At 40.2% G+C, this 26,080-nt stretch overlaps 2 protein-coding genes and 1 long non-coding RNA gene across 4 annotated transcripts; 2 read left to right on the forward strand and 1 right to left on the reverse strand.

Annotated features, from left to right (window-relative positions):
• Positions 1–4,823: 4,823 nt before the first annotated feature.
• On the reverse strand, positions 4,824–8,489 carry LOC136427366 (kelch-like protein 24a). Of its 2 annotated transcripts, XM_066416190.1 has the most exons (3): positions 8,384–8,464; positions 7,904–7,950; positions 4,824–7,278 (listed from the first exon to the last, which is right to left on the reverse strand). In XM_066416190.1, exon 3 carries the CDS (start codon positions 7,267–7,269, stop codon positions 5,539–5,541), a length of 1,731 nt encoding a protein of 576 aa, XP_066272287.1. In that variant the 5' UTR covers positions 7,270–7,278; positions 7,904–7,950; positions 8,384–8,464; the 3' UTR covers positions 4,824–5,538. The 2 variants fall into 2 exon arrangements, with proteins under 2 accessions (XP_066272287.1, XP_066272286.1); XM_066416189.1 differs by lacking the exon at positions 7,904–7,950 and having other exon boundaries at positions 4,825–7,278; positions 8,384–8,489.
• A 199-nt stretch (positions 8,490–8,688) lies between these two features.
• On the forward strand, positions 8,689–12,992 carry LOC136427368 (kelch-like protein 24). The gene is made up of 2 exons (XM_066416191.1): positions 8,689–8,854; positions 10,204–12,992. The coding sequence occupies exon 2, from the start codon at positions 10,213–10,215 to the stop codon at positions 11,797–11,799; it is 1,587 nt and encodes a 528-aa protein (XP_066272288.1). The 5' UTR covers positions 8,689–8,854; positions 10,204–10,212; the 3' UTR covers positions 11,800–12,992.
• A 7,814-nt stretch (positions 12,993–20,806) lies between these two features.
• On the forward strand, positions 20,807–23,150 carry LOC136427369 (uncharacterized). The gene is made up of 2 exons (XR_010754408.1): positions 20,807–21,708; positions 22,757–23,150. It is a non-coding gene; the product is annotated as an uncharacterized lncRNA (long non-coding RNA).
• Positions 23,151–26,080: the final 2,930 nt, after the last annotated feature.

Genomic DNA, 26,080 nt, shown 5'->3' on the forward strand with positions numbered 1-26,080 from the left:
CAGAACTTTATTATGGGGTTGATACACATACTTCATCCATAGTTTGAACTTTGGTTTTAGAAAAACAACTTCGTAGCTATAGTTACAGTAAGTAAGAACGAGCACAGACAGTTTCAAGAAGACACAAGGAAAAACAAGTGTAAAATGGCCTACATTCTGGGACTGCCACACAGCAATAAAACAACACCCCAGCCTTTAGAACCATTTATTTGATAGAAAATACTAATGTCCACATCTGAAAAAAAATCTTACTTGTTTTTTTCATCAGCTGAAAACAGCCGAAAATCCTGCTTTTGGGACAAGACCGACAAGTGCAAAGAAATACCTAATTTCAAGGACTGCCATGCATCGATGAAAAAAGAACCCAGGCTTTGAAGATATTTATTTGATAGATAACACTAAGGTCTGCATCTGATAAAAAATTGAGTAAAAGAGAAATCTTACTTTTTAATTTTCATTAGTTCAAAGATAGCTAAAAACCAAATTTGAGGACAAGGGTAAAAATGGCCTACTTTCAGGTACAAGTTGACGACAAGGGAAGTATGCAAGTTATAGACAACAATAAGGTGACAAAAACATAAACTACATAAATATCTTAGTTTGTCAGATTTTGTATCTTAAAGTTAGGCCACAGCAAGTAGATTTGATGGATGACATAAGCACATGCATTGATTCTCGCCTGATTCTGAAAGTTTAAAAAAGAAATGTCTGTACAGAATGAAACTAGAGTTCCAAGACCTCATACCTTCGCCAAATGATTTTAACCTTTATGACTGACGTATTAGGAGTGTTTCTCATCAATTATAAATCATACCAGTTGATTGTCTTAAAATGTAACAAGTCCAAAGTATGAGCTTAACAAATTATGAGCTTAACAAAGAAGGTTATGCTGATATTTATCATCAATTATGCAAATGAGGCCCTTATTAACATAATTTGATTCAACGATGTTCACATTCACATAACTTCCCGATGCCACAAAAAAGTATTCAATGTATGAAATTGCCATCATTTGCAAGTGTGGAATAATACAAGGTAGTCATTAAGTATGCAAATTAGGCCTACATTTGCATATTTTCTATCTATTAACAGTCCTATCTTCCTCAGTTACAATTTGAATAGTCATATCATGGAACAAACCGGATTTTTAAAGTTGCCTCATTAATTATGCAAATTAGAATCTGATTTGCATAATTATCGTCCAATCATACTAAGCATCACACAAGCTATCCACATACCAAAAATCATGACCATCCATCAAGGCCATCTTGTTATAGTATTTTCTCATTAATTATGCAAATGAGGACTTCATTTGCATAGTTCATATCAATTAATATTTCTCTCTTCCTCAGTTACATATGTCACATGTTTCAGAGTCCTATCATGGAATTTGGCGGATGTATAAACTTTCCTCATTAATCATGCAAATTAGATACCGATTTGCATAAGAAGTATCTAATCATGTTCATCATCACTCAAGCTATCTACTTACCAAAAATCATTACAATCCATCAAGCCCTTCTTGAGTTATTCCCTTTCAAAGTCAGACGCAAAACCTGCTCCTGCAGTTCCAAAAAAGCCGCTAGGGGGCCCAAACCCGTACCACTTACTCTCTGTCCAAGGATCTATGTACCACTAAAAAATCAGTTCCATAGCATGTCCAGAACACGAGGTATCAAAACAGGAAGTTCCGCTGCAGTACCGCAAGAAGCCGCTAGGGGGCCCAAAATCTAATCGTTTTCAGGTCTCATCAAAACCTACCAACATACCAAATATCAAAATAATCCATCTAGGCGTTCTTTAGTTATTCTGGTCCACTACAGACAGACAAACAGACAAACGCTACCCTCTGCATAACCTTCTCGGCGAAGGTAAATACAGGTGATTTCTAAGGCATGGCAATTCAGTCAGACGGATAGGACAGCAATAGCGGAGAGCTAGAGAACTTCAGCTGAGGAAAAGAGAGCAGAGCCGCCAACATGTAGTCACCGTCAGTCTGCCACATGACTCAGGAGACTTCTGTGCTCAGAGTACGTAAACCTTGTCTCTGCCGTCTTGCTATTCAGACCCGGTTCTAAATCCATAATTACCTTCGCCGGGAATGTATGCATTCGCGGTAAGGTTATGTTATCGGTTACGCCAGCTGTAAAGTGGGTCCGTATGTATGTCGAGATCATAAGTCGAGAGAACTTTGACGGATCTTGCTGATTTTTGGTAGTTAAGTGGCGGTTGTGGGAACGAAGGTCAAGTTCGAAAATGGTTAACCTTGCGTTTTTCTAAAGTGCTCCAGTGGACTTTTTTTGTTAGTGTGTTTGTATGTAGACAACATAACTCGACGTATTGATGATGGATCTGCATGATTTTTGGTGGGTACGTAGAAATTGTGAAAACGAAGCTCAAGTTCAAAAATGGGTCACCTGGCATTTTCCTGCGGTACTGCAGTGGGCTGTTTATGTATGCGTGTTTGTTTGATGACAGGATAACTCGAGAAGGTGTTGATGGTTGTGCATGATATTTAGTGAATAGGTAGATTTATTAAAGGGGAAGGTCAAGTTCGATGATGGGCCTCCTAGCGGGTACTTTGGGTACTGCAGTGTAGCTTCAAAGTTTGAAGTCGAATTTTCTGCAAGTGCTACGATCATGATTTTTGTGTGGTAGATAGTCCATGCCACATGAAGTAAGTTGTGCACGTTTGGGCCCTCTATCGGCTTGTTTGGAGCTGCAGCGGGTGTTTTTAATTTATTTGTTTTGACCTTTGGACATGAATAACTAGACTTATGGTCAACGGATCGTCTTGATTTATGGTATGTAGATAGCTCGATTAATGATTTACATAATTGAATATTCATTATGCAAATCAGGAGCTAATTTGCATAATTAGCAAGGAAAGTTGATAAATCTGCTGCCTTTCAAAATAGGACTCTCAAACGTGTGACATATATAGCTGAAAAAGAGAGAGGTATCGATAGATACCAATAATGCTAATAGCTACCAATGTTGCATAATTAATGAGAAAATACTAATTGAGAATACCACAATAGTAAATGATTGGAATTTCATTCTTGTATCATTAGGAAGCTAAGTAAAGGTGAACAATATCAGACAAAAATCATGCATGACAAGGCCTCATTAACATAATTTATAAGGAAATGTCTACAATTCCCTTTCAATTTGCTATTTTTAAGTCTATTTATTCAGGTTAAATTGCACTGACAGGTGACCTAGTTTACCGGTGCAGGCTCCCTGTGAGACGTCCCTGGAGGACACATGTGATACTTTTCTTGCCTGGTGCAGGGCTCTGTTTTGGAGTCAGGGAGGTCACACGGGCTCACGATCTAACGCTCTCCCTGTTGGAAGGTATAGGTTTGATAAAAACTGATTGATATGTCGACTATGGGCATAATTGAAGCAAATACATTGCCAACAAATTGCCTTATTTTCTGTAGTAAAGATAAAAGTTATGATACCAATTAAGCAAAAATATTCTTACAGTGATTATTTTTATAACTCTTGGGAGAACTCGTGTAGGTTTAGATATGGGTTTGTTTTAAACTTTGAAAGAGAATACTAGTAACTCAAGAAGGTGATGACGGATCGTCATGATTTGTAGGGATGTACATAGTTTGAGTGATGATTTACATGATCGTATAAGAATCATGCAAATCAGGATCTGTGATGTGAAAAAGTATACAAACCCTTGCATTCCATTGTAGTCAAACACGTGACATATAACCGAGAAAGAGAGGAATATTGATAGATATCAATTATGCAAACGAATACCTAATTTGCATAATTTATGACAAAATACTATAATTCCAGAGTTGTAAATGATGGGATTTCATTCTTGTTCAATTATGTTATTGTTGGCATCAGTGTTAGTTAATGTTTTATTGAATACAGGGATAAAAGACTTGTTGTAATAATACCATGTTTTATTGCTTCAATTCTCACATGCTTTATGGTATTCAAGTTTGAACATTTTTTGCCCGCCTTGTTTTTTTTCGCCTGCTCGTACTAAATTTGGAGGATGTCATCCATAAAATTTACTTGCTGTGGCTTAAATGTGTATAAACAGTAGGGTTACTAAGTCCCTTCAGTCAAGGTAAACTTATTTAAAGGAAGCCCAAATGAATCTAGTAAGCTTGCCCAGAACTCTCCTGAGGAAAAAACGTTCTGCTGCAGTACCAAAGAATTCCACCAGGCCTAATATCTAATCATTTTTTCAGGACACCATCATACCAAATTTCATGACAATCCGTCCATAGCTTTTTTTAGTTCTGCTGCTAAGCCACGAACACAGCTAATATACAAACACAGCTGATATACGAACACAGCTACATACATTTGGGGTCATGTGGCGCAACTGCAGAGCTTTCGACTCCCGGGTTCGAATCCTGCCATGTCACCGATCTTGTACCCTTGGGAAAGGCACTTTACATGACATTCCTCACTCCACCCAGGTGTAAATGGGTACCTGACTTCGGTTGAGAAAGGTCGAATTGAGGTCACCTGGTAGAGCTGAATGGCAGCCGCCCAGACCCTTGCGACAGTTCCACAAAATGCAAGTGTGGATAAGATATGTACATGTATATGTTGTGTATTATGTGAAAACTGTAAACCCTGCATCAATTCAGCACTAGAAAGGCTGCCATTGCGGGTAATTTCTGACCAATAAAATCCATTCTTATTACATCCCCTCCAATGCTTTCGAAAACATAAACTTCTTGCTGATGGCAATGAAATGTAACATACTGCTACTTCATCAATCATATGGGAAAATCATAAACACATATGAGACAAAGCCATTTCAAAACAAAAGTGTTTTATTATGTTGGGATCAAACATGGTGTTGAAGCTACATTTTCTGCTCATGAAAAATGTACATGTAAAAAATGTCTTTCTTACATCAAGATATAGTAAATGGTTTTCAAATCAACAGTTAATAGATGATCAGCTTCACAGTTGTAAGAAACTCCTTTTCATCTAGACGAATCTCATTAAAAGAACTTTGTAAGAGGTGCTATATTGAATTTTAATTTATTACACGTTGTAAAGTCTCAAGTAAGGTCAATGTCCGTGTGTTATCTGTCACAGAAATAATCTTTTTTTTTATCTTTTAAAGTTTAACACCAATAAGATCATCTAGTAGAGTTTGAATAAACTTTTTCTTCCAACAATACAATGTAGGACCCTTAAGTTTGATAACTGCTAACTATCTAGAACCAAAGCTATCTAGAACCAAAATACAACTTAATGTTTTTAACATTTTTGCTAACTATCTAGAACCAAAGCTATCTAGAACCAAAACACAACTTAATGTTTTTAAAATACGTTCCGTCCTTGGTTTACCAAGAACATAAATGTACGTATGTGTATGATAAAATGCCTTTTAGTGTTGAAACAATGATATGATTGTGTTCTAATATGTAAATGCTATGGAACCAGCCTTGTAAATAAAAACAAAATTCAGGCTGTTAAGTCTGTTGGTTGTATACTAAAGATCCAATCCAAGTAATGGCTTTATACATTCCACTTCAGTCAGCAATACTTCTTCAGTATGGTGACACAGGCATTGTCAAACAGACCCCTGGCCATGTTTCCCACACACTCGAGAGACCGGTTTTTCGGATCAAAACACACAACTTCTGAGGAGCCCTTGTTGCCTTCTTTGCCACCCAATATGTAGATCTTCCCCCCGAACGTAGTCATTCCGCAAGATTCTCGAATACCTGAAGCTACAGTGGTCCATACACCACCGTCATCCCCTGGTGTGAATGAACATAGAATGTGTGGAGGTTCCCCAGTGATGGCATAGATGCTGCCATTGAGAACTGAAGCTGAGATGTGTCCACCTTTCTTTGGCATGTCACTCATTGATTGCCACTGGGAGTCTCCTGGGGTGAAACGGTACACTGTAGATGTTACTCTCAACCCATCTAAGATCTTGTCATACCCACCCATCACGTATATACTGCTGTCCAACACTGCAACAGCAGGGTCGCACCTTGGCTCTGGGAGTGAAACACCTTCAGTCCACTTGTGCTGGCTTCGATCATAAACCTCTACAGATGTTAGTGGAGTCAAATATTCTCTGCCACCGATTGCGTACACTTTACCATATAACACAGCCAGCTTGGGATCGGTCCGCTTTATGTGGATCATCGGAGCAAGATCGCACCAGGAGTCCAGTTCTGGTTGGTACAGCATTACATGTATATCCCCGTCATCAGAAGACATGACAACGTCACTTACACCCAGAACAGCCACAGGCACAGGATCAAAATGATCAGTAGTAAGTGATTGTTTCATAGTAGTCCAGCTTGACTGTGTTGGCTCAGCAGAATAGGTCATTGTGATGGTGCTAGTGCATTTCTTCTCATGAGGATCTTCTTCTAATATCCCTCCGATGACAACTATCGCCTCCCTCAGACCACTGATATGGCGTGGACGGGTGCGCGGTGACTGGACCTCTCCTGGAAACAGCTGGTACCTGTGAGCTTCTGTCAAGATATCCTGGCAAGACTTGCGAACAATCTCATTTCTATCAACATTCTCCAAAAAGTACAGCTTGTCCATGAAGGGGAACCTGACCAGTTCCATCAGCTCTCTCATCTCCTTCATTCTCTTCCTGGTGTCGTGGTTGATCCATGTCATCACTGCCGTGTAGACTGTTTCTTCTGAAGCATTGAGGTCATCTGATGAGATGAGTGTGATGAGCTGGTCCTTAGTCAAAGAAAGGAACTCGGGTGTTTTGCTGACTGCTGTAAACTCCTTCAACTTCAAGGCACACAAGCTTGCATTCTTCTCCAGGTCTGGGCAAGACAGCGTGTTGCCTACCTGCATCATCTGCAGACAGTCTTTAGCACTCAGATTGTTACATATAAAAGTCACGCATGCATCACGCACAGGTAGGATCTGGAAGAAGTCGGCCCCTTCTAGAAGTTTCTCAGCATTGTCTTCTGTGATGGTGACCTCTGACGTGTATGCATAGTCAACAAGAAGCTGCAAGGCACCAGGGCTGACTTCGTGAATGGTTACTTTGTGCTCCTTACTCTCACGATGTCCATTGCAGAACATTGCGCGAAAGTAGTCGCTGCAAGCAGCCAGGACGTTCCGGTGGCATGGAATTTCTTTTTTGGAGACACAAAGTATAACATCTGTCAGTAGGTTGTTAGACTGCAGTCCCTGCAAGCCCTGCAAGAGGGAGCCTGCATGTGGATTGTGGGAGAAGTGGAATGATGCTGGTGATCTCTGTTCCTCTGCCATCATATTTTAATCCTGTAAAACAAAATGATCAATTAGATATAGACATTTAAAGTTATCAATGACTTTTATGACATATGGTTTGTGGGTAGGCACCAAAGCCGAGTTTTATTTTGAACCTCCTTCTAGCTAGCAATTTTCTGAGGAACAGCATATTGTATAAAAAAAAATTGTTAAATGTACAGCAAGCAAGGCCTAGGGGGGAAATGTAAAACTCATATTTCCGAATAACGGACAACCATAGCAACAAACTTCCAACCCTAGCCTTTTATTGGTCAACTACTGGCAAGTGACATAAGATTTTCAATCTTTCCAGGAGATTGAAAATGCCCAATTTTGCGGCTCAATTTTGACGTCAACATACCTTTTCTCTCTCATATCTACTAAAATTACAGAGGTTGAAGAAATCGAAACTCAAGTTTTCTTGTAGAGGGATACTTTAAATGCAGAAATGTTCCCGGCAGTTTTATGTTTGCGGTTTTCGCGATGAACTGTCAGCGCGAACTTAAAATAACAGCAAAACCTTTTGCCCATCTACATTGTAGCGCTACTATGGTTTCAAGCGGGAACTCAAACCACCATGAACACACCATATCTCCCTACCGCGAAATTAAAACCATGCGAACTTAAATGCACTTACAGTATCCTTCATTTCCATTCACAGTTGTTTTGGCTCAGAAGTATTTCCTGGAAGAGATGGTTGCAACCAGAATAAACTTAGGGATCCTTAGGGGCCCCTCAATATTATCATGAATACAGTTATACAATTTGATGAGAAAGAATTAATCAGTTTCTAAGACAGACTCCTTGGGTTCCAAAAAAAAATTGGTCAAATAAGCTGAAAAGTTTGCCAGAGGAGCTAGCCTCAGCCGGGGCATTACACATTGACAACCCTGGGTTCAGCCTACTATTATTTCTTATTCAGTTTTTGAAGCACCCCAAGGAGTCTGGTAACAAGGCCAGTGAAACAACACATGCTGCCGTCTGATCGGGCACAACTAGAAACAGATGGAGCAACATCGTCACAGAAAAGTGCCCTGCAAACCTGTAAAAATGCATAAATGGTAAGCTTGACAATGTAACCAAACGATTACTAGTAGATTTAGCGGCTTAAACCCACCTTGTGGTCGGGAAGAGAGCTCTAAACCGCTGTATCTCCGCGTCTTCCTCTCTCTGTGAAACAAAAAATGGCGGGAAACTTCCAGGAAGTTCAAAGGTTATTTCTGGGATAGTCGAAAATACAAAGGGGGTAAAAGGTATTTTAATCAGTAAATATTTGCATTATTGTGCAAAAAAAAAGAAGAATATATTTTGCAAAAATGTTAATGACAGTAGTGTGCTAGCTACTTTCTTAGTTATTCTCTTATTGGTGATATGAAACTGAATGTTGCGGACATTTTCTTTACCAGCACCCCTCCAACTGTGATTTCAAATAGTCCAAAAATGACCTTTACCCCCAACTACAAGTTTTCCGCGGTTTTGATTCAGACTGAAGTCGTCCCACAGTTGAGAACTTCTTCCTTCTCTTCTTTCTTCGTCTTGATCCATTCCAAGTTGTCCAGAAGAATCAACAAAACAAGAATCACTATAGGTAAGAACAAACTGGTGTTCGTTTATACGATAGTATCGATACCTATAACAAAAGAGGTCACAAAAGTTCGGTCACAAAAATAATTTCAGGGGTAAATATTACCCCTGAAGTCTTTAATATCATGAGAAAACGCGCTTTCTTATGTGATCTTTGATATCTTATCAACAAATTGGCCTTCTTAGGTGTGCTCATCACCCCTCATTAATTCCAAAAATATTCACGGTGAACGTACCCATAGGGAATGCATATGTAGGGTCTGCATAGAGTTAGTGAGTATTATCAAGGACATTATATAATGTCCTTGGTATTATATTGTTTTACAAAATGCACGTTGCATATAATTCACTGCAAGTAGAATTCCGAAAAATGTGGGCTGATTATAGTCTCCAAGCAGACCTACGGGTTGGCAAAGACCGTATCCAACAGGCAGAAGGAGTTTTCATAGCCAACCCAAGGTCTGCTACAACTCAAACAGGGCGGAGCATTTCTATTCAATAAAGGTGCCGCTGCCCCTCCTCGTTGTAATGCTAACAGCCGTACGAATGTCCGGGGTACTAATCTTTTTATGACCAAGCCCAGTCACCCGCGCACGTCCCAGTGGGAGGTTCGCGCCTTGGTTGAGCCTAGTAAAAAGCTCTCACAATAGCAGTTTCTTTCACCCATCGGCGATGTTTGTGGCATCATGGAAAACCGTTCTTACAAAAACATTCGTAGACAATGTTTACTGTTTCGGGTTCAAGCCACTATTACTAGAGATTAACTGCAAGATTCCACGTGACCACATGGCGGGAATTGCCCTTACAGTTCCGACGTAACTGGTCAAAATTGATCGCATTTTGTGACGATTGAAGCAGTTTTGGTAGCGATCTTCGTAACAGATTGATTTTGAAAAAGAGACCAAGTCTTTTCTGTTGGCAACATTTAGTTTATTTTTCCTGGGAAGTTTAATTTTCGCGGTACAGCTCTGCCCAAGTGAACGGCCTCTCAGTCGCGGCCTGGAGGTGTCAGCCCGGCATGGCGCCGCACGCCCGTGCGGACAGAGAGTAATAAACTCACTTACAGAAGCACAGTTTGATTAGGTAACGATTAGATGTTAATAGCCTTTGTTCAGACCGACTTGTTCCAGACCTTAGATTGCACTATAAGCTCCTTCTTCCAGTTGGATACGGTCTTTGCAATCTATTGGGTCTGGTTGGAGACTAGGCTGATTAGTAGTCATTAGTAATGTGTATTCATTGACACATAATCTATTGGAAAACGGCACTCCCTTCTGGAGTTTACCGGTATTACTTTTGTAATTCATTCAACTGTACAAATATAATTGATCAATAAATCTTGTTGTTTTACAGTATTAAGACATGATGGCAGGGGCACAGAGATCACAAACTTCATTCCACTTCTGTCACAATCCACATGCAGGCTCCCTCTTGCAGGGTCTGCAGGAACTGCGATCTGACAACCTACTGACAGATGTTATACTTTGTGTCTCCGGAAAGGAGATTCCGTGCCACCGGAGTGTCCTGGCTGCTTGCAGTGAATACTTTCGTGCAATGTTCTGCAATGGGCTTCGAGAGAGCAAGGACTACAAAGTAACCATACACGAAGTCAGCCCTGATGCCTTGCAGCTTATTGTTGACTATGCGTACACGTCAGAGATCACCATCACAGAAGACAATGCTTGGCAACTTTTAGAAGGAGCCAACTTCTTCCAGATCCTACCTGTGCGTGATGCATGCGTAACTTTCGTATCCAACAATTTCAGTGCTAAAGACTGTCTGCAGATGATGCAGGTAGGCAACATGCTGTCCTGCCCAGACCTGGAGAAGAATGCAAGCTTGTGTGCCTTGAAGGAGTTTACCACAGTCAGCAAAACACCTGAGTTCCTTTCTTTGACTAAAGACCAGCTCATCACACTCATCTCATCAGACGACCTCAATGCTTCAGAAAAAACGGTGTACAGGGCAGTGATGACATGGATCAACCACGACACTAGGAAGAGGAAGAAGGAGATGAGAGAGCTGATGGAACTGGTCAGGTTCCCCTTCATGGACAAGCTGTACTTCTTGGAGAATGTGGATAACAACAACGCTGTACGCAAGTCTTGCCAGGATATCTTGACTGAAACTCGTAGGTACCAGCTATTTCCGGAAGAGGTCGAGTCACCTTGCACCCGTCCACGCCGTACCAGTGGTCTGAGGGAAGCAGTACTGGTCTTTGGAGGGTTAGAGAAAATGGAAATTGGAGAGAACCCAGCAGTTTTTTCAAACTCAATTACGTGTTCCCCTGAGCCATCAACCTCAAGCTGGACTCGTGTGTCCAGAATGAAGCGAAAAAATGACAGCAGATTTGCGGTTGCTGTTTTGGGCACAAGAAACGTCATCGTGTCTTGTGGCGCGAAGAGCAGGGATGTATGGCTTTACCATCCTGAACTTAACTCCTGGCATAAACTTGCTCAAATGAAAGAGAACCGGTACCATCACAAACTGGCCGTGGTACAAGGTAAAGTGTATGCAATCGGTGGCAGGAACCTCTCTTCTGAGTCCTCTCCATGGACGAGTGTAGAAGTCTATGACAGGATTCAGAACAAATGGACTGAAAGTGTTTCACTCCCAAAGTCAAGGTGCGGGCATGCTGTTGCAGTGGTAGATGGCAACATCTATGTGATGGGTGGACTTGATACTGAGTACAAGGACACATCTACAGTGTACCGTTTCAGCCCAGGAGACTCCCAGTGGCAATCACAGACGGACATGCCTTTAACCACTTATGCCATCACTGCTTCTGTTCTCAATGGCAACATCTACGTGGCTACACTCACAAATTTTTTATGTTATAAGCCTTGTGAAAACGGGGGTTCATGGAGTGTTGTGGTTGGTGTTGGAACCTTATGTATGTATGGGATGACTGTTTTATGGTGGGAAAGTTCACATCTTTGGTGGCTATGATGAAAATTCTGGGAAAGGAAGGGCAGAAGTCTTGTGCCTTGATGAAGAAAGTAAGTCGCTCAAGCGTGTTGGTACCATGGCAAAGGGTCTGTTCCGCCATGTTTGTGTCACTATACTGAAGGGGTGATATACAATGGACTGTTTCGTAGGACACATTACAAAACCTCAAATCATGCAAGGATACTTAAGCCACACTGATTTGATTATATGGACGATGTTCTTTGGGCATCCCAAAGCTGATCAGAGCATACAAAAAAAGAAAAGTTTGGCCACCCAAAAAAGTTGTGTCCATTATCAGCTAAGAGGTCAAGGAGGTTGAACTGAATGCACAGAACATAAAATGTGCAAAAAGAAAGTTTACGACAAAATGAGTACTTTTTATAGGAAAAGAGGCATTTTATCATTAGCATCCATTTTCTGATATTCTTTTTGCAATGTACATCATAATTTTGTTCATTCTGCAGCTTTTGTATGATTTACAGTATGGTCACAAACTTTCCTTTTGAAATGGATGAAAGATGATTATGCGAGTGTGAAGGTCCTCCATATAATCAAATCAATGTTGCCTAACATCACAAAACTGAGGTCCAACATTGTGACACTCAATGATTTTAGACTAGATAACTCATAGTTAAGTGTAATCTAATAATGACACTAGTTTAGTGTAGAGAAGAGAAAAGAGTACACTATAGCTATGATTTATCAATGAGGAAAAGATAGCACACAAACACATATTGGAACAAGCCAGTATTTTTAGTAGCAGTGTTCTCTGTTTTCATCACAAGTCATATAGAGCATCTGTGCTTCTTTATGATATTAATATATCTTGAAATATGACACAGTTGGAATTGGAAAGCTGAGCATTACAGAAGCTAAGGAGGCTAGTCCAACTACATGTACATGTACCATACTCTTTCTCATAGGTGTGGAATGCAGAAAGCAGTATGTACCATTTTTAAAGTCTTTGACTCTTAGGTCTCATGAATGCTAAGCAAACACTACACACTACTCCTACTAGGCTATTGCACCAGTCCACAAAGTCATGATCAGTGAGAAGGGTATGTCATAGGAAAAGACCAGAATGCCACAATATATTTCTACATTGTATCTGCATGATTGTTCAGGTAATGGTAAACCTACTAGTTTTATTGTACATTACAAGTGGCTTGTCCAATTAAATGCTTTCAAATGTGTCCATTTTCTACACTGAGTCAAACCACCATTGCCAGTTTGACGGGTTTGCAGAATCGATGGGGTGGGCTAGTGGGGTGGGCTACCTCAGCATTCTACCCTTTCTGGGCCCCAAGGCTATTCATTGGGGTTTGGCCTCTTATGGAATTTCCTTGATACAGATTGACTACAGATTCAATGTGCCAATGAATACAATTTTCTCTTTTTGGCAAGTTTGCTCTGAGTTTACAATTACACCCATGCTTGAAAATACAGTCAAACCTGCCCAAGACGACCGCCGGTATACTGCAATGACTATGACCGAGCAGTACATCACATATGTTGAGATGAAAAAGAACCAGATATTGTGATATAAAAAATGTGTCTATTTTAGATCTGAAAAAAGGAGAATTCAACATGACATCCCTACTCATATATTTACTGTACAAAATTTAAAAACAATAAACCACCTGACACTTCCAATACTACGATTGTGGATAAGGTCAGAGGTCAAGGCCGCCCAGAAGGAAACATTTGTGTGGAAATGTTAGCAATCACATCTAAACAAAGACTTATCTACCTTGACCACAAACTTTGACCTCACACCACAATCCACATGAATGCACTGAGGGATGGCTTGTCCTGTATGGAACATTTTTTGCTATGCATATAAATTTCAAGCAATGATATTTACGGAGTGAGCATCTCATAGTTAGGCCACAGCAAGTAATTTTTATGGATGACATCAGCGCGCTCATTAATTTTCGCCTGATTTCGAAATAAAAAACAAGAAATTTTATTGCCCTCCGACGGTGGTCAACGTACATGCAAAAAATTGGCAAATATGTCGTAAACGTTGGCAGTCTAAGGTGTGTGCATATGAATACCCAGTGTAGTTCCTGCCCATGATGGTGTAATAACATGCTGTTTTCTGCTTTTGTCCTAGCAAGGACATTATATAAATAATAGGGGGGAGGGGTCTAGTCAATTGAGCTGTATACACAAGGTGTTTCATCGCATATGAATACCCAGTGTAGTTGCTTCAGATGACGGTACAACAAGCTCTTTTCTGCATTTGTTGTAGTTAGTCTATTGAGATGTATACACATCAACAAGGACATGTTTACTGTTGAATCAAGGAGGTTTTATATTATATATTGGTTGAATACAGGAATGAAAGACCTGTTGGTCATGATATTATATTTCGTCGCCTCAATTCTTGTTTAACAAGATTTATGATCTCAAAATTTGAAAATATAGGAATCTTGTCTTTTTTGCCCACCTTGTTTTTTTCGCCCTATCTCATTAATTTTGGAGTCTGCGGAGGATGTCATCCATAAAATTTACTTGCTGTGGCCTTAGTATGTGGAACAAATAGCATTAATCAATAAATTTTTTCAAGACAATTGCATGGTTTCAACTTAGGAACCAAATGAACAACTTTGGATGACCTTGGTGTTGAATTTATCTTGTGAAATATTTCAGACATAGCTGATACTATAAAACATACTATCTATCACATTTTCTGAAATGGCTTATCCCAACTATTAACTAAAATCACAGAATTATGAAAAACTGTGTGAAAAACTACGTGTCTATCTGAACCGTCTACATCGTTCTGGAACAGCATTACCAAACAATCGCTCCCTTGCTCGTGGTAACCGGATTGTTTATCGTTCTATAAACACACCTGCATTCTGTTCGAATACCTAGGTTCGTCAAGACTAGTGTCCTTGAATCGTACCTCTAACTGTGAAATATCTTTACATCATTGTCTCATGATGGCTAGCAAACGAGGATACGTGGCTGACATGAACATCCCAGCTGTAAGTAGATTTCAAGTCATGTTGAATCAGTTCTGTAGCGCAATGCCAAACTTTCTTCCAACACTAATGTATAAACGGATAAATTTTTCGACGACCACTGTCGCCTTTTCAAGATCACAACTACCAACCAAGGGCTTATTGATCATTAAGAAGGCAACAGTAGTCGTCGAAAAATTGATCTATGTAAACCTTAGTGTTGGAAGAAAGTTTAGCATTATACTTTGATTACTACCAACACAGATGAGCTTCCATGATAATCTGAATAAGTTTTGTTTACTGTACTTCGTGATGTACACCATTCCTATCACTTGTTACTCCGGGAAGGAGGATGACCTCCTTCTGGGAGTGTTGGGAATGCATTTGTTTGCGCGTTCGCAGCTATAACTCACGATCCCGTTGTCGCATTGGTGTGTAACTTGGCATATCGTTTGCCTGGTTCGGCGTGGTGATGCACAACAGCTTTGTTACACCATTACTACTTTAAACGTCAATCCAATATCGTAATTGCACCCCTATAATTAATGCTATGTCCCACTGCCCTGCCATAGGGACCATGTTATAATCCGTTATGCATGACTGGAATACTTCAGGCAGATACGGGGTAAAAATCTTCCTTACTTGCTGTGATCGTATAGTCACTGTTACATTGAAAAATAGACAACGTGCATCACCACACGCAACCTAGCAAACGATATACCAAGTTACATACCAATGCGGCAACGGGAATTGTGAGTTTTAGCTGCGAACATGTGCAGAGTGACCTCCAGTCTGTGTATTATTAAAGTATGCGGTGTCCACTCGCAACTCGCATACAGTATGTGCGCACGGGACGGACGATGCACTTTTACGCACAGTGTGAAAATGGCAAATCTCTGGAACTTCAAACTTACCACACTGTCTTGTAGTTTATAATACGGAGGCTGTGACAATGTAAAAAGTTTACGCAGGGGATGAAAGATTGTTGAGAAATATCTCTCAGAAAAGTGCGCGCGCCAGTGTCACTTCCGGGTGGTTAGATCCGGTGACCTTTGACCTTCGTGAAATGTTACGATAATATAGAATTAGCCTTTTTTATTGCAAATAGCTTGATAGCTATAGACCAGGCCGGCCTGCAATAAATTGTGGAAAGAGGATTTACTGCATATTTGTGATTTCTGATACATCTTAGTTGTACGGCTGAATGGTTCGTTGATAATTGAAAAGGGGCCATCTAGATCTAACTTTGTGACTTTTCCCGGAATTTCTAGATCCCATCTGTGCCATGCTGTAAAAACATACTTTTCAGCAGGTTGACAACTCCTGTATTGAAAGAAAAAGACAAACAAACACTTTTTCTTAACTTGCTCTAAAACACTACTTGGACTGAGCAGAGATGCAATTTGTGTGGGTCAATACTGGTACATACTATAAATACTTCACGGAGAATTGTGTCCTACGGACTCTTGTTAGAACTTGTAAATAATAATGTACTCTAGCTATATATGCCATCTGTGTGTTGAATCGATGATCTTCAATGATTGTTTTGCCGATGATTATGCCATGATACAATCAATGGTCTTTGGGGCGCGTATCGTCTTTGAAACAAGACTATATGGCTGCAGATAGAAATGTTTTCGTTCTATGTTTGAGCTCTTCAATAACATGCTGTTACCATATGTTGACTTGGGGTGAGAATAAGCCATGTAGTCCAGGCATAACGGCAGATAAATGAGCACGTCTTTTTATGTTCAATCAGGTGGGGAAAAAGTCAAAAAGGAGATACGTTCCGGTTCGTGAGGGTGTGAGAGACTCGTGGCTCCATCCGGCATACTATCCGGACCCGAGACTCCATCGCTCGAGTTATCCGGACCCCAGGCTACAGCAGTCGTATCGTCCGGACCCCAGGCTCCCATCCAACTCAACCATCCGGAACCGATTCTCATCCAGGCCTCCCATCCGTACCCGTGGCATCACAACTCTTCACTGTTCAGCCAGAGCTCTCACACTCAGTCCGCAACCTTGCCGCCTTCCGTTTTCCCGAAGAAGAAAACATGGACTGGGAGCCCAGCATCTACACTGAGAACATGGCGTGGTCAAGTAGCCAGATGGACGAGGAAATTCCCATGGAATGGGACTGATAAAACGAGAAAAGCATTTTCAACTAGAGTTCCACGAACACTTTATCTTCGCCAAATAATCAAGGCTTATTATGGAGAGTGATTAATATTTACATGCTTATCACCCGCTGCAAATTTGATCATGCACCATACCATTTGGAAGTTATGCTGGGGGGGGGGGATGAGTCCAGTCTAGATAGTGTTAAAAATCATTTGGTGGTACAGAACTAGTATATGTGTAGAGTGTGCTGATATATGTAACAAGTTTAATGAACTTTCAGATGCTACAAGTATCGAATTCCTGCCATTGATCACTATGGAATTATGGTTTTTCCTCATCAATTATGCATATTGGCTCCCATATGCATAATTACCATCTATCTAAATCAAATTATAACTTAAGCTATTAACAAACCAAAAATCATGATGATCCATTGACCCCTTCTTGAGTTATTACCAAATGAAGGGCGCACAGCTGGCACACAGCTGGGTGACCTAAATCCCAAGCCAGGCAATCCTCCAAGTGTCCCTGAATTGAGGTCGAGTAACAGCTTTCAATGGGATTATACATTACTCTTTTTAATTATGTAAATGAAGTCCCAATTTGCATACTATATATTTCATTATGTTAATCATCACCTAAGGTACCTGCGTACCAAAAGCAATAAAGATACGCCAAACCCTGCATGAGTTATCCTCCTCCAAAGTTTCATACATAAAGGCCCACTGCAGCTCAAAACAAGTCGTCAAGAGGCCCAAACTTACACCACTTGTTCCCTGCCCCAAGACCCATCCACTATAAAAAAATCATGAACCTGGCGCCTCGAGAAAATTTCACCCCAAACTTTGAAGCTCCGCTGCAATACTTTAGATACCCGCTAGAAGGCCCATTATCGAACTTGACCTTCCTTTCTGTAAAAGTATCATGCAGAACCATCGACAGCTTCTCGAGTTATGTTGGCGACATACAAATACACATACACACAAAGCCCGCTGCAGTACCGACGGAAAATACCAGGGGAACCATTTTTGAACTTGACCTCCGTTTCTACAACATCTACACACCTGCAAAAAATCATGAAGATCCATCAACGTTTCCGTCACTTTTTTTTGCCTTCATACAAACACAAAAAATTCAAAGTCCGCTGCAGTACTGTTGAAAAACGCAAGGTGAACCATTTTCTTTGCACAACCACTACACACCTACCAAAAATCATAAAGATTCATTGAAGTTTTCTTGAGTTATGCTCCTGACATACATACAGACCCACCCAACAGATTTTTCAACCGAAAACATAATCTTCCCCGAGTACTAATACTCGGCGAAGATAAAAATGACTCATCCCAACTATTCATTCATAACGCAGAACTACAAAAAGCTGTGTGAAAAGCTGCGAATCCATCTTGATTGTTCACAGTGTTCTGGAACAGCATTACCAAACAATCGCTCCCTTGCCCGTGGTAGCCGGATTGTTTATCGGTCGATGAACATACCTGTGTTCTGTGTGAAGTTGACGGGTACAAGTGCCGAACGTGGCCTAAGACAACAGAGCTGGCCAAGAAAGAACAGCCAAGTAAGAACGGAGAGGACTTTATTCCGGTGCATGGAATGGGTAAAGCTGTTGGTAGAATAGAGAGGGACTAACTGAATAAAGTTAGCAGGAAGACAGGCGAATGTTAGAAGGCGACCTACGGTTCTAAAATGTGTGGTATAAAACGAAGAGAAGTGGTTGGTGGCCGAACAGGAAACAGAAAAGACTTTATTTCCGCGGCACATAGCAAAGGCTGCCTGTGTTGTCTGTTAGTTTTATGATGTATTGTGAAAGGACGCTTAGTTTTGCTTTCTGTGTTTTGCAAAGGAATTTACATCGATGCATATTGCATCGTTGTTGTAAGATATTCGTTGTTGACCTGATACAGAACTGAATTATCCAACGAACTGCACCTGTAATGTGGGCGGTAGAAAACCACATGTCGGATTTGCAAAGCTGTTTAATAAATTCTACCGAAGTTCTACATTAATTAAAGGATTGCTGAAATAACACCTGCTTGTTTTATCAATAGTACTATTTGATTGGTGCCATACAAATGCCTTTGGCTTTAATCAAATAGAACTTCAGTTTACGTATGCTGCAGTTGTAAAATATTTCAATAAATAAACACGAATGATTTTTCTATGGAAAGGTTTGATTTTTTTGCTGACTTACTATACTACATAAAACGTGAGAAGGCCTCAAAAGAGAAATGTTTACGATCACCTTAACAGCCCGAAACAATAACGTATACAATGGCAATGTGACATGACAAAGGCATTAGATACTGACAGTAACTGTTGACTGAACATCATGACCGAGGACTGTACGTATGACGAGACAAAGGTTTATCTGCCTGTGTAATGTGTGTGTGTTCAGCACCAGCGGCTGGTTTGTATGTATGTGTGTGTTTGGCGTTCAGCACCGAGGACATGTTTGTTTGTGTGCGTGGATGGCGTTCAGCACCAAGGACATATTCATAAGTGTATCTGTGTGGATGGTGTTCAGCACCAAGGACATGATCGTTTGTGCGTGGATGGCGTTCAGCACCAAGGACATATTTATAAGTGTATCTGTGTGGATGGCGTTCAGCACCAAGGACATGATCGTTTGTGCGTGGATGGCGTTCAGCACCAAGGACATATTCATAAGTGTATCTGTGTGGATGGCGTTCAGCACCAAGGACATGATCGTTTGTGTGCGTGGATGGCGTTCAGCACCAAGGAGATATTTATAAGTGTATCTGTGTGGATGGCGTTCAGCACCAAGGACATGATCGTTTGTGTGCGTGGATGGCGTGCAGCACTAGGGACATGTTTATTTGTGTGTGGCTATGTGTGTATGGTGTTCAGCACCAAGGACATGTTTGTATGTGTTTGGATGGTGTTCAGCACCAGCGACTGGTTTGTTTGTGTGGACGGCGTTCAGCACCGAGGACGTGTTTGTATGTATGTATGTATGTGTATGGTGTTCAGCAATAGCGGCTGGTTTGTATGTGTGTGTATGGCGTTCAGCACCGAGGACATTGTTTTAAAGGTGTGGATGGCGTTCAGCACCAAGGACATATTTGTATGTGTGAAGATGGCTTTCAGCACCAAGGATATGTTTTTATGTATGTGGATGGCGTTCAGGACCAAGAACAGGTCTGTGTGTGTGTGTGTGTGTGTGTGTGTGTGTGTGTGTGTGTGTGTGTGTGTGTGTGTGTGTGTGTGTGAGCTATTAAGATACAGTTCATACTCTAAAACATATTATCAAATTTTCAAAAATGGCTCATCCTAACTATACGTTCATAACGATAAAACTACGATAGTCTGTGTGAAAAAATAAGAATCCATATTGACCGTTTATATTAGTGCTGCGTACCTAAACGTAACATCAGGTACAGGTTCCAGTACAAAGGTTTAGGTAAAGGTCCGGACCTGTACCTGTACCTGAACAATTTGAAAAATTTACAGGTGTTTTTTTCTGAACTTCCTCAATATTGACAGAAGCATAAATAAACCATTTACAACTTGTCAGTATCTTTATTCAAAGAACATACTATGTTTCCTACCGCCAAACTCCCTTGGCCTTGCTACCAAAACTCCCAACGTGCCTGAATGATCTGTTGCATATTAGTTACGCTGTTCCAAGGTGTCACTTTGGTCACGATTGGTGTTGCATGAGGCCATGAGGTTAGGAGATCAGTCACAAAATAAGCACATGTCGGTGTAAATTTATATCAGTACAGTACTGGTATTTTGGGCCTGTACCTAATCAATTTTTACGGTACAGTACCGGTACACAGTACTGGTAAGCAGCACTAGTTTACATCGTTCTGGAACAGCATTACCAAACAATCGCTTCCTCTCTCGTTATTTTTATTGTTCGATAAACACACCTGCAGCCGCTACGCCACGTCGAGAGTTCGAGGCAGTTTCATTTTCCTTCCGCGAGAGAAAGTAGTCCGTTCCATGACTCCGGGCGTCAACACCCCTTACAAGAAAGATTGTCGCTGGAGTATATGACCGTGTATCTTGCTGTTTTCAAGTGATTTACTATTTTCTAGCCTCATTTTTTACTCCTATAGATTTTTGAACCGATAGTTTATCGCTTCCCTGTCAAAAATACGACCCAAAATCAGGTGATTTTCGTGTAATTTCTCCTGCTGTTTTCAACCTGTTGTAGATTTCAAACCAACAGGAAATCTACTGTGTGTGAACGAGCAAAGATTCTTCTTTCTGTCGGTATATAACTTCTTATCGATTTCGAGGGCGAAATGCAGATGCCCCCAATCCGCGCGAGGCCATGTCACACGGAGCGGTCATTTTGTTTCCAGAATAGAACGCACCACTCGTAAGCCGCGCGCGGCCATCACAGATCACTTTGCATTTTATAGCCAGGATGTTCCAAGCAGAGGTTGTGTTTCGGCTTGTTTTTGACGTCCCTTTATGCGTGTTTGTCGGGCTTTCTACCTAGCAACAGGAAGAAACCGTGACAAAATAGAAACCCAGTGCAATCTCTTGAATATAGCAATCATCTACACAGACTAATGCACACTTTATTAGCATTATTATATTGTTTTTGCTACGTCCCTTCCTCTTCTTCCCGGGGCTCCCTAACAAATAGGGTCAACGACCCAGCCCAGACGGCTGCAACCATGGTTACTGGTAAACAGCAGACACCCTGTGGTGTTCAATTACATAATGTAGCAACCGGCATTACAGATCTGGAGGTCACCATACATACGAATGTGTTTGAGCAAAAATATGAGAGCAGTAGTTTGCAAGACTAGACCACGTGAAGGTAAACACTATGTATCTGGTTGCAAAGCTTATATTGCCTTTCTGGTTATTAAGGTTTTCACTATGAAATAATCTGATCCATCTAATCAAGAGTTTGCTGGTTCCCAATAACCTAAGAAACTCCAGCAATACCAGGATTTACCCTACAGTTTACTGGTTATATTCTATACCCTACAGTATACTGGTTAAGTATCATATACTTAAAGTCATGCTCGGCAGAAAGTGGTGTACTGTCAGTAATGTGGCCTAATATATAAATATAAGAAATAAAAAAGAGTGATTCTAAAACCCTTTCTTCTCTGTCCTACTTTCATCTAAAGTATATAATAAATTACCCTTTCTACTGTCCAAAATAAATATACAAAGAGCCATATATGTTAAATTCATGCCAAACTTTATTGAACAAACATGTGATCTAAAAATATCAATGCCGAATTGGAAACAAGACTTGTAATCTCATCTCAGGTATCTGTTGCCAAACATCTGACCTTTTTTGGCCAGAATGATATAAATCTAATGTCAATATGATTCCAATCATGCCGAAAGATATGATTAACTAAAACAGCTGTCTGATGAGCATCCAAAGCAGAACATCACCTGTATAAAACAGATAATATTTCACATTATTTTATGAAAATTTGAGTATCATATAAAATTCTGCATTCACAATGATTCAAGGCATGTTATCATATCTGAATTACATCACTCATTATCTCAATCATGATATATTGCCAATCAAAGAAATGAAAGGAATGGACAATGAGCTGCAAGAAGCATGTCCTCAGCTGATCTGGGGTCGAACTCCACCTAATGCAAAAACAGAAAGCGTGTTAATTTCTATTTGTCATACTTACTGTTTTTTGATTATCCATATCACATAAGTATAAAACACTCACACTCATTCACCATCCATTCAGCATCGTTATTTTACTATTATGTTAAGATTCATATATCAAATTATCATATTACATCATATTATATAAAAAATTATATACATATTTTTATCATATTATATATATATCATATGAAGAATTATTCATAACCCACAGGTGAGGGACTGCTGGAATAAGGAAGATGAGTCAGAACCTCCAACCTACACCCGTACCAAAGTGCGGGGTTACGCCTTTCCCGTCAACTCGGGGATCTGTGTGATGTACCCCTTGTTGACGTCAGTATGTCCGACCTTTACAGGGGTCAGGCGCCTCTAGCTACCTAGGGGGGGCGATGGTATGGCTAAACCTAGCAGGAAGGAGGTTCTTGGAAAAAAGGAGAGAGGGAGAGAAAGGGGGTGAAAAGAGTACAGAAAAGTCCAGCTTCCCCTCACCTATACCTATCGGACAGACCTACTTCACTAATTATTACCCTTAGTCTACATCAGAAAATTCTGAATCTGAAATATCCTCTAATAAAGATAGACTACCACAATAAAAGTCATCAATAATACCAATATAGTCCTGATCATCACTACTACTGCTAGTATCTGAATCTGCATTGTCGTGACCTACCTGAACTTCACTGCGAATAGAATTCAAACAGTCCAAACACCTACATCCCGGACTACATACCTGTCCTTTCTTGACACACTTACACCTTTTACTGGAGCACCCACTTCTACATTTACACCCCCTGGTTAAGAAATCAACAGTCTTCTGAACCTTTTCTATGTTTTCTTTGGAATCCCAAATAATCATTACATTACCGTTTTCTATTTCCCAACCATACCTACAGAGGAAAAATCTTGCTCTAAAGCCTGAGCCCAGGTGAGGTAAACCCAACAAGAACGTAACCAATGAAACCAAAGGGACTGAAATGAAGGTAAGCTATTATCCTCAAACTCAATTCTTTCAAATAAGGCACCTCTAATATTTTGTAACCAATTTTCATGAATACTCAAATTTGTGTCCCCCCTCATTTTTTCTCTGAACAGTTCAGCTGGAGATGAGTATTTAAGAAAAGCTGAACGATGTTTTTGAAAGTAAACACTACCAACTAAACGAACAAAAGCCAAGAACCCTGAATCTTTTTCTGCACAAGAAAGAGAACCACTAGTTTGGACAGAGCTTCCACCAGAAATGAACTCTGAATACTGAAAGAAAGTTTTCATAAATGATACCTTACCAAGACCAACAAAGAAGGAAACATAATCACACCCTGTGGTAATAAACAATGACTGTAATATGTGGGGTAGTAGATTTCTAGAAAGGGAGGCAAGATCAGGGTCCTTGTACAAGCAAGATACCAACTCATTCACATCCAGACATTGCCAATTTCCTGGTTCAGCTTTTTGCAAAATCACAATTCTTTTACCCATCTGCCTTACAAGGGGAAGGCCTACATGATACGTGTCCGTATCAGGTGAATAAATCATTATGTTTTCGTATCTGCTTGAAGCAGCATGCAGCCAAACACGAGTGTCACTTTCCTCGTGATTGGACCTACAGTCTGGATATGGAGAGATGCCATCTACAGAGGAAACAAAACACATGTCTCTTTTATCATCTATAAATGCCCCAGCTGTGAAAACTTTCTGTAGCTGCCTCAAAAAAGGTCTACATACTGAAAGTAAAGAACTACACAAATAAGAACATAATAGACGCTTGTTTGGACGCAATGAAATGAATTTTCTCCAGTCTTTTGGGGTAAATGTATCATCAGAAACTGAATCAAGTGGTGCCAAAGTGTCACTTTCTAAAACCGAGTCTCTTCTACTTCTTTCAATATCTTTTGGACTAAGGCCATTCCTGTGTGGATCATCAAAAACAATGTGGACTTCATTACAACCTGACTGGAGTAAAGGCAAAACCCATTTTAGAAACAGAAAATGTGAATACTCAAGAAAAGTTCTATGCTGACCTAATGGGGCTGTATTAATCAAAAACATGCCTTCTAAAACAGAACACTGGGGGGAAAAATTGGTAGGGTACATTTTGGTAAAAGCAGTAGGGTATTTAGATTGGAAAAAAGAAGTAGTGGCTGATTTAGCTCCCTTGTGAGGAACCCCATCAGCACCACATAGAGCACGAGGCAGCTCCAGAAACTGACCTAGCTGGGGCAAATCTAACAGGTGGGCAATTTCAGATAAGGGTTGATTTTGACTTTGTGACCAGGAAACAGCTCTACGATAACATTCTAAAACTAACTTTTTGTCCTTTTCACTTTTTGAAATCCTAGACTTAGTCATCTTTATTTGAGAAAAAGTTCTTAAAGACTTCCGTCTTTGAGGTGCTTTATTACTGGGCTTGTTAAGTATCCTGAAACTAATGAATGTGTCTAATGAGGCTGTACCTATTTCCCTAAACTTAAGCAAGTCCTCCCTTTGAATATCAGAAATAGAAGCTCCTGTGAAGGGTTGGGCCAGGCGTCTATCATGCACAGGAACAGAAAAAATGTGGGCTTCTACAACTTTGTTAGCATAATAAACAATATTTTGCCTCTCCTGCTCAATAATAGAAGGACTAAGATCAGTTTGGGTTCTATTATTGGACTTGACCAGAATCTGTTCTTTAACTTGTTTAATCAATTTAGCTCGATATGGTAAATACATAACAAGATCTTCAATAACAAACTTGTTTGGACCTGTTATAACTTGTTTAGTGTCGCGGTTTATTAACATTTCATGACTCTCATCTAAAGCTACACTTGAATAGTTAACAGAATTTATACTGGTGACAAATCCCCCCTCTTGGAAATATTTAAGTATATGATCCGGACAAGACGTCATATCAAAAAGATGCAGGGGAATAATTCTAGAATATATGATATGGTCAAATGCATGAAAAACAGGTGCCATCTTCTTGTATGCATACAAACGCAAATCCCAGTTACCTGATCTAATCGCTATGTAAAGAGAAATGTATGCCATAAAATCATCATGAACAAATCTATGCCAAAACAAAAATACTTCATCACGAGCACATGCACTAGAACAGAACGCAGCAAAATCATCCTCTATACCTTCTAAGTCAATTTTCAATAATTCTTGTCTTCTTACAAAGTTTTCTCTACTAAAATCTGTGTCACCAAAGTGTGGTTCAGACTCTAAAAATACTCTTACCTTATCAATAATAGTGTCTGCTGAAAAAGAACATCTTGATGAACAATGATCTGTACAGTTCCTCCTATGTTCAAGAAAAGTTTCAATTTGGCATCTATAGAAGGCCTCCCATACTTGAACCAAAAATTTATGAGTACGTTTAAAATTCTTACACAAGCCAACTGAAAGTAATGTCTGTCCTTTTATTCTACCCGAGGCTACCTGTTTCAATCCTCCCTCCCAATAAACTTTCATTAATGCATGCTGGTAATTTTTCAAAGTATGCCAATCACCTGGAAATAGAATTAACCAACTTAAAGCGGGGCCATACTCCTGTTTT

This window comes from Branchiostoma lanceolatum, chromosome 2, assembly GCF_035083965.1.
Source record: "Branchiostoma lanceolatum isolate klBraLanc5 chromosome 2, klBraLanc5.hap2, whole genome shotgun sequence".
Classification (NCBI taxonomy): domain Eukaryota; kingdom Metazoa; phylum Chordata; class Leptocardii; order Amphioxiformes; family Branchiostomatidae; genus Branchiostoma; species Branchiostoma lanceolatum.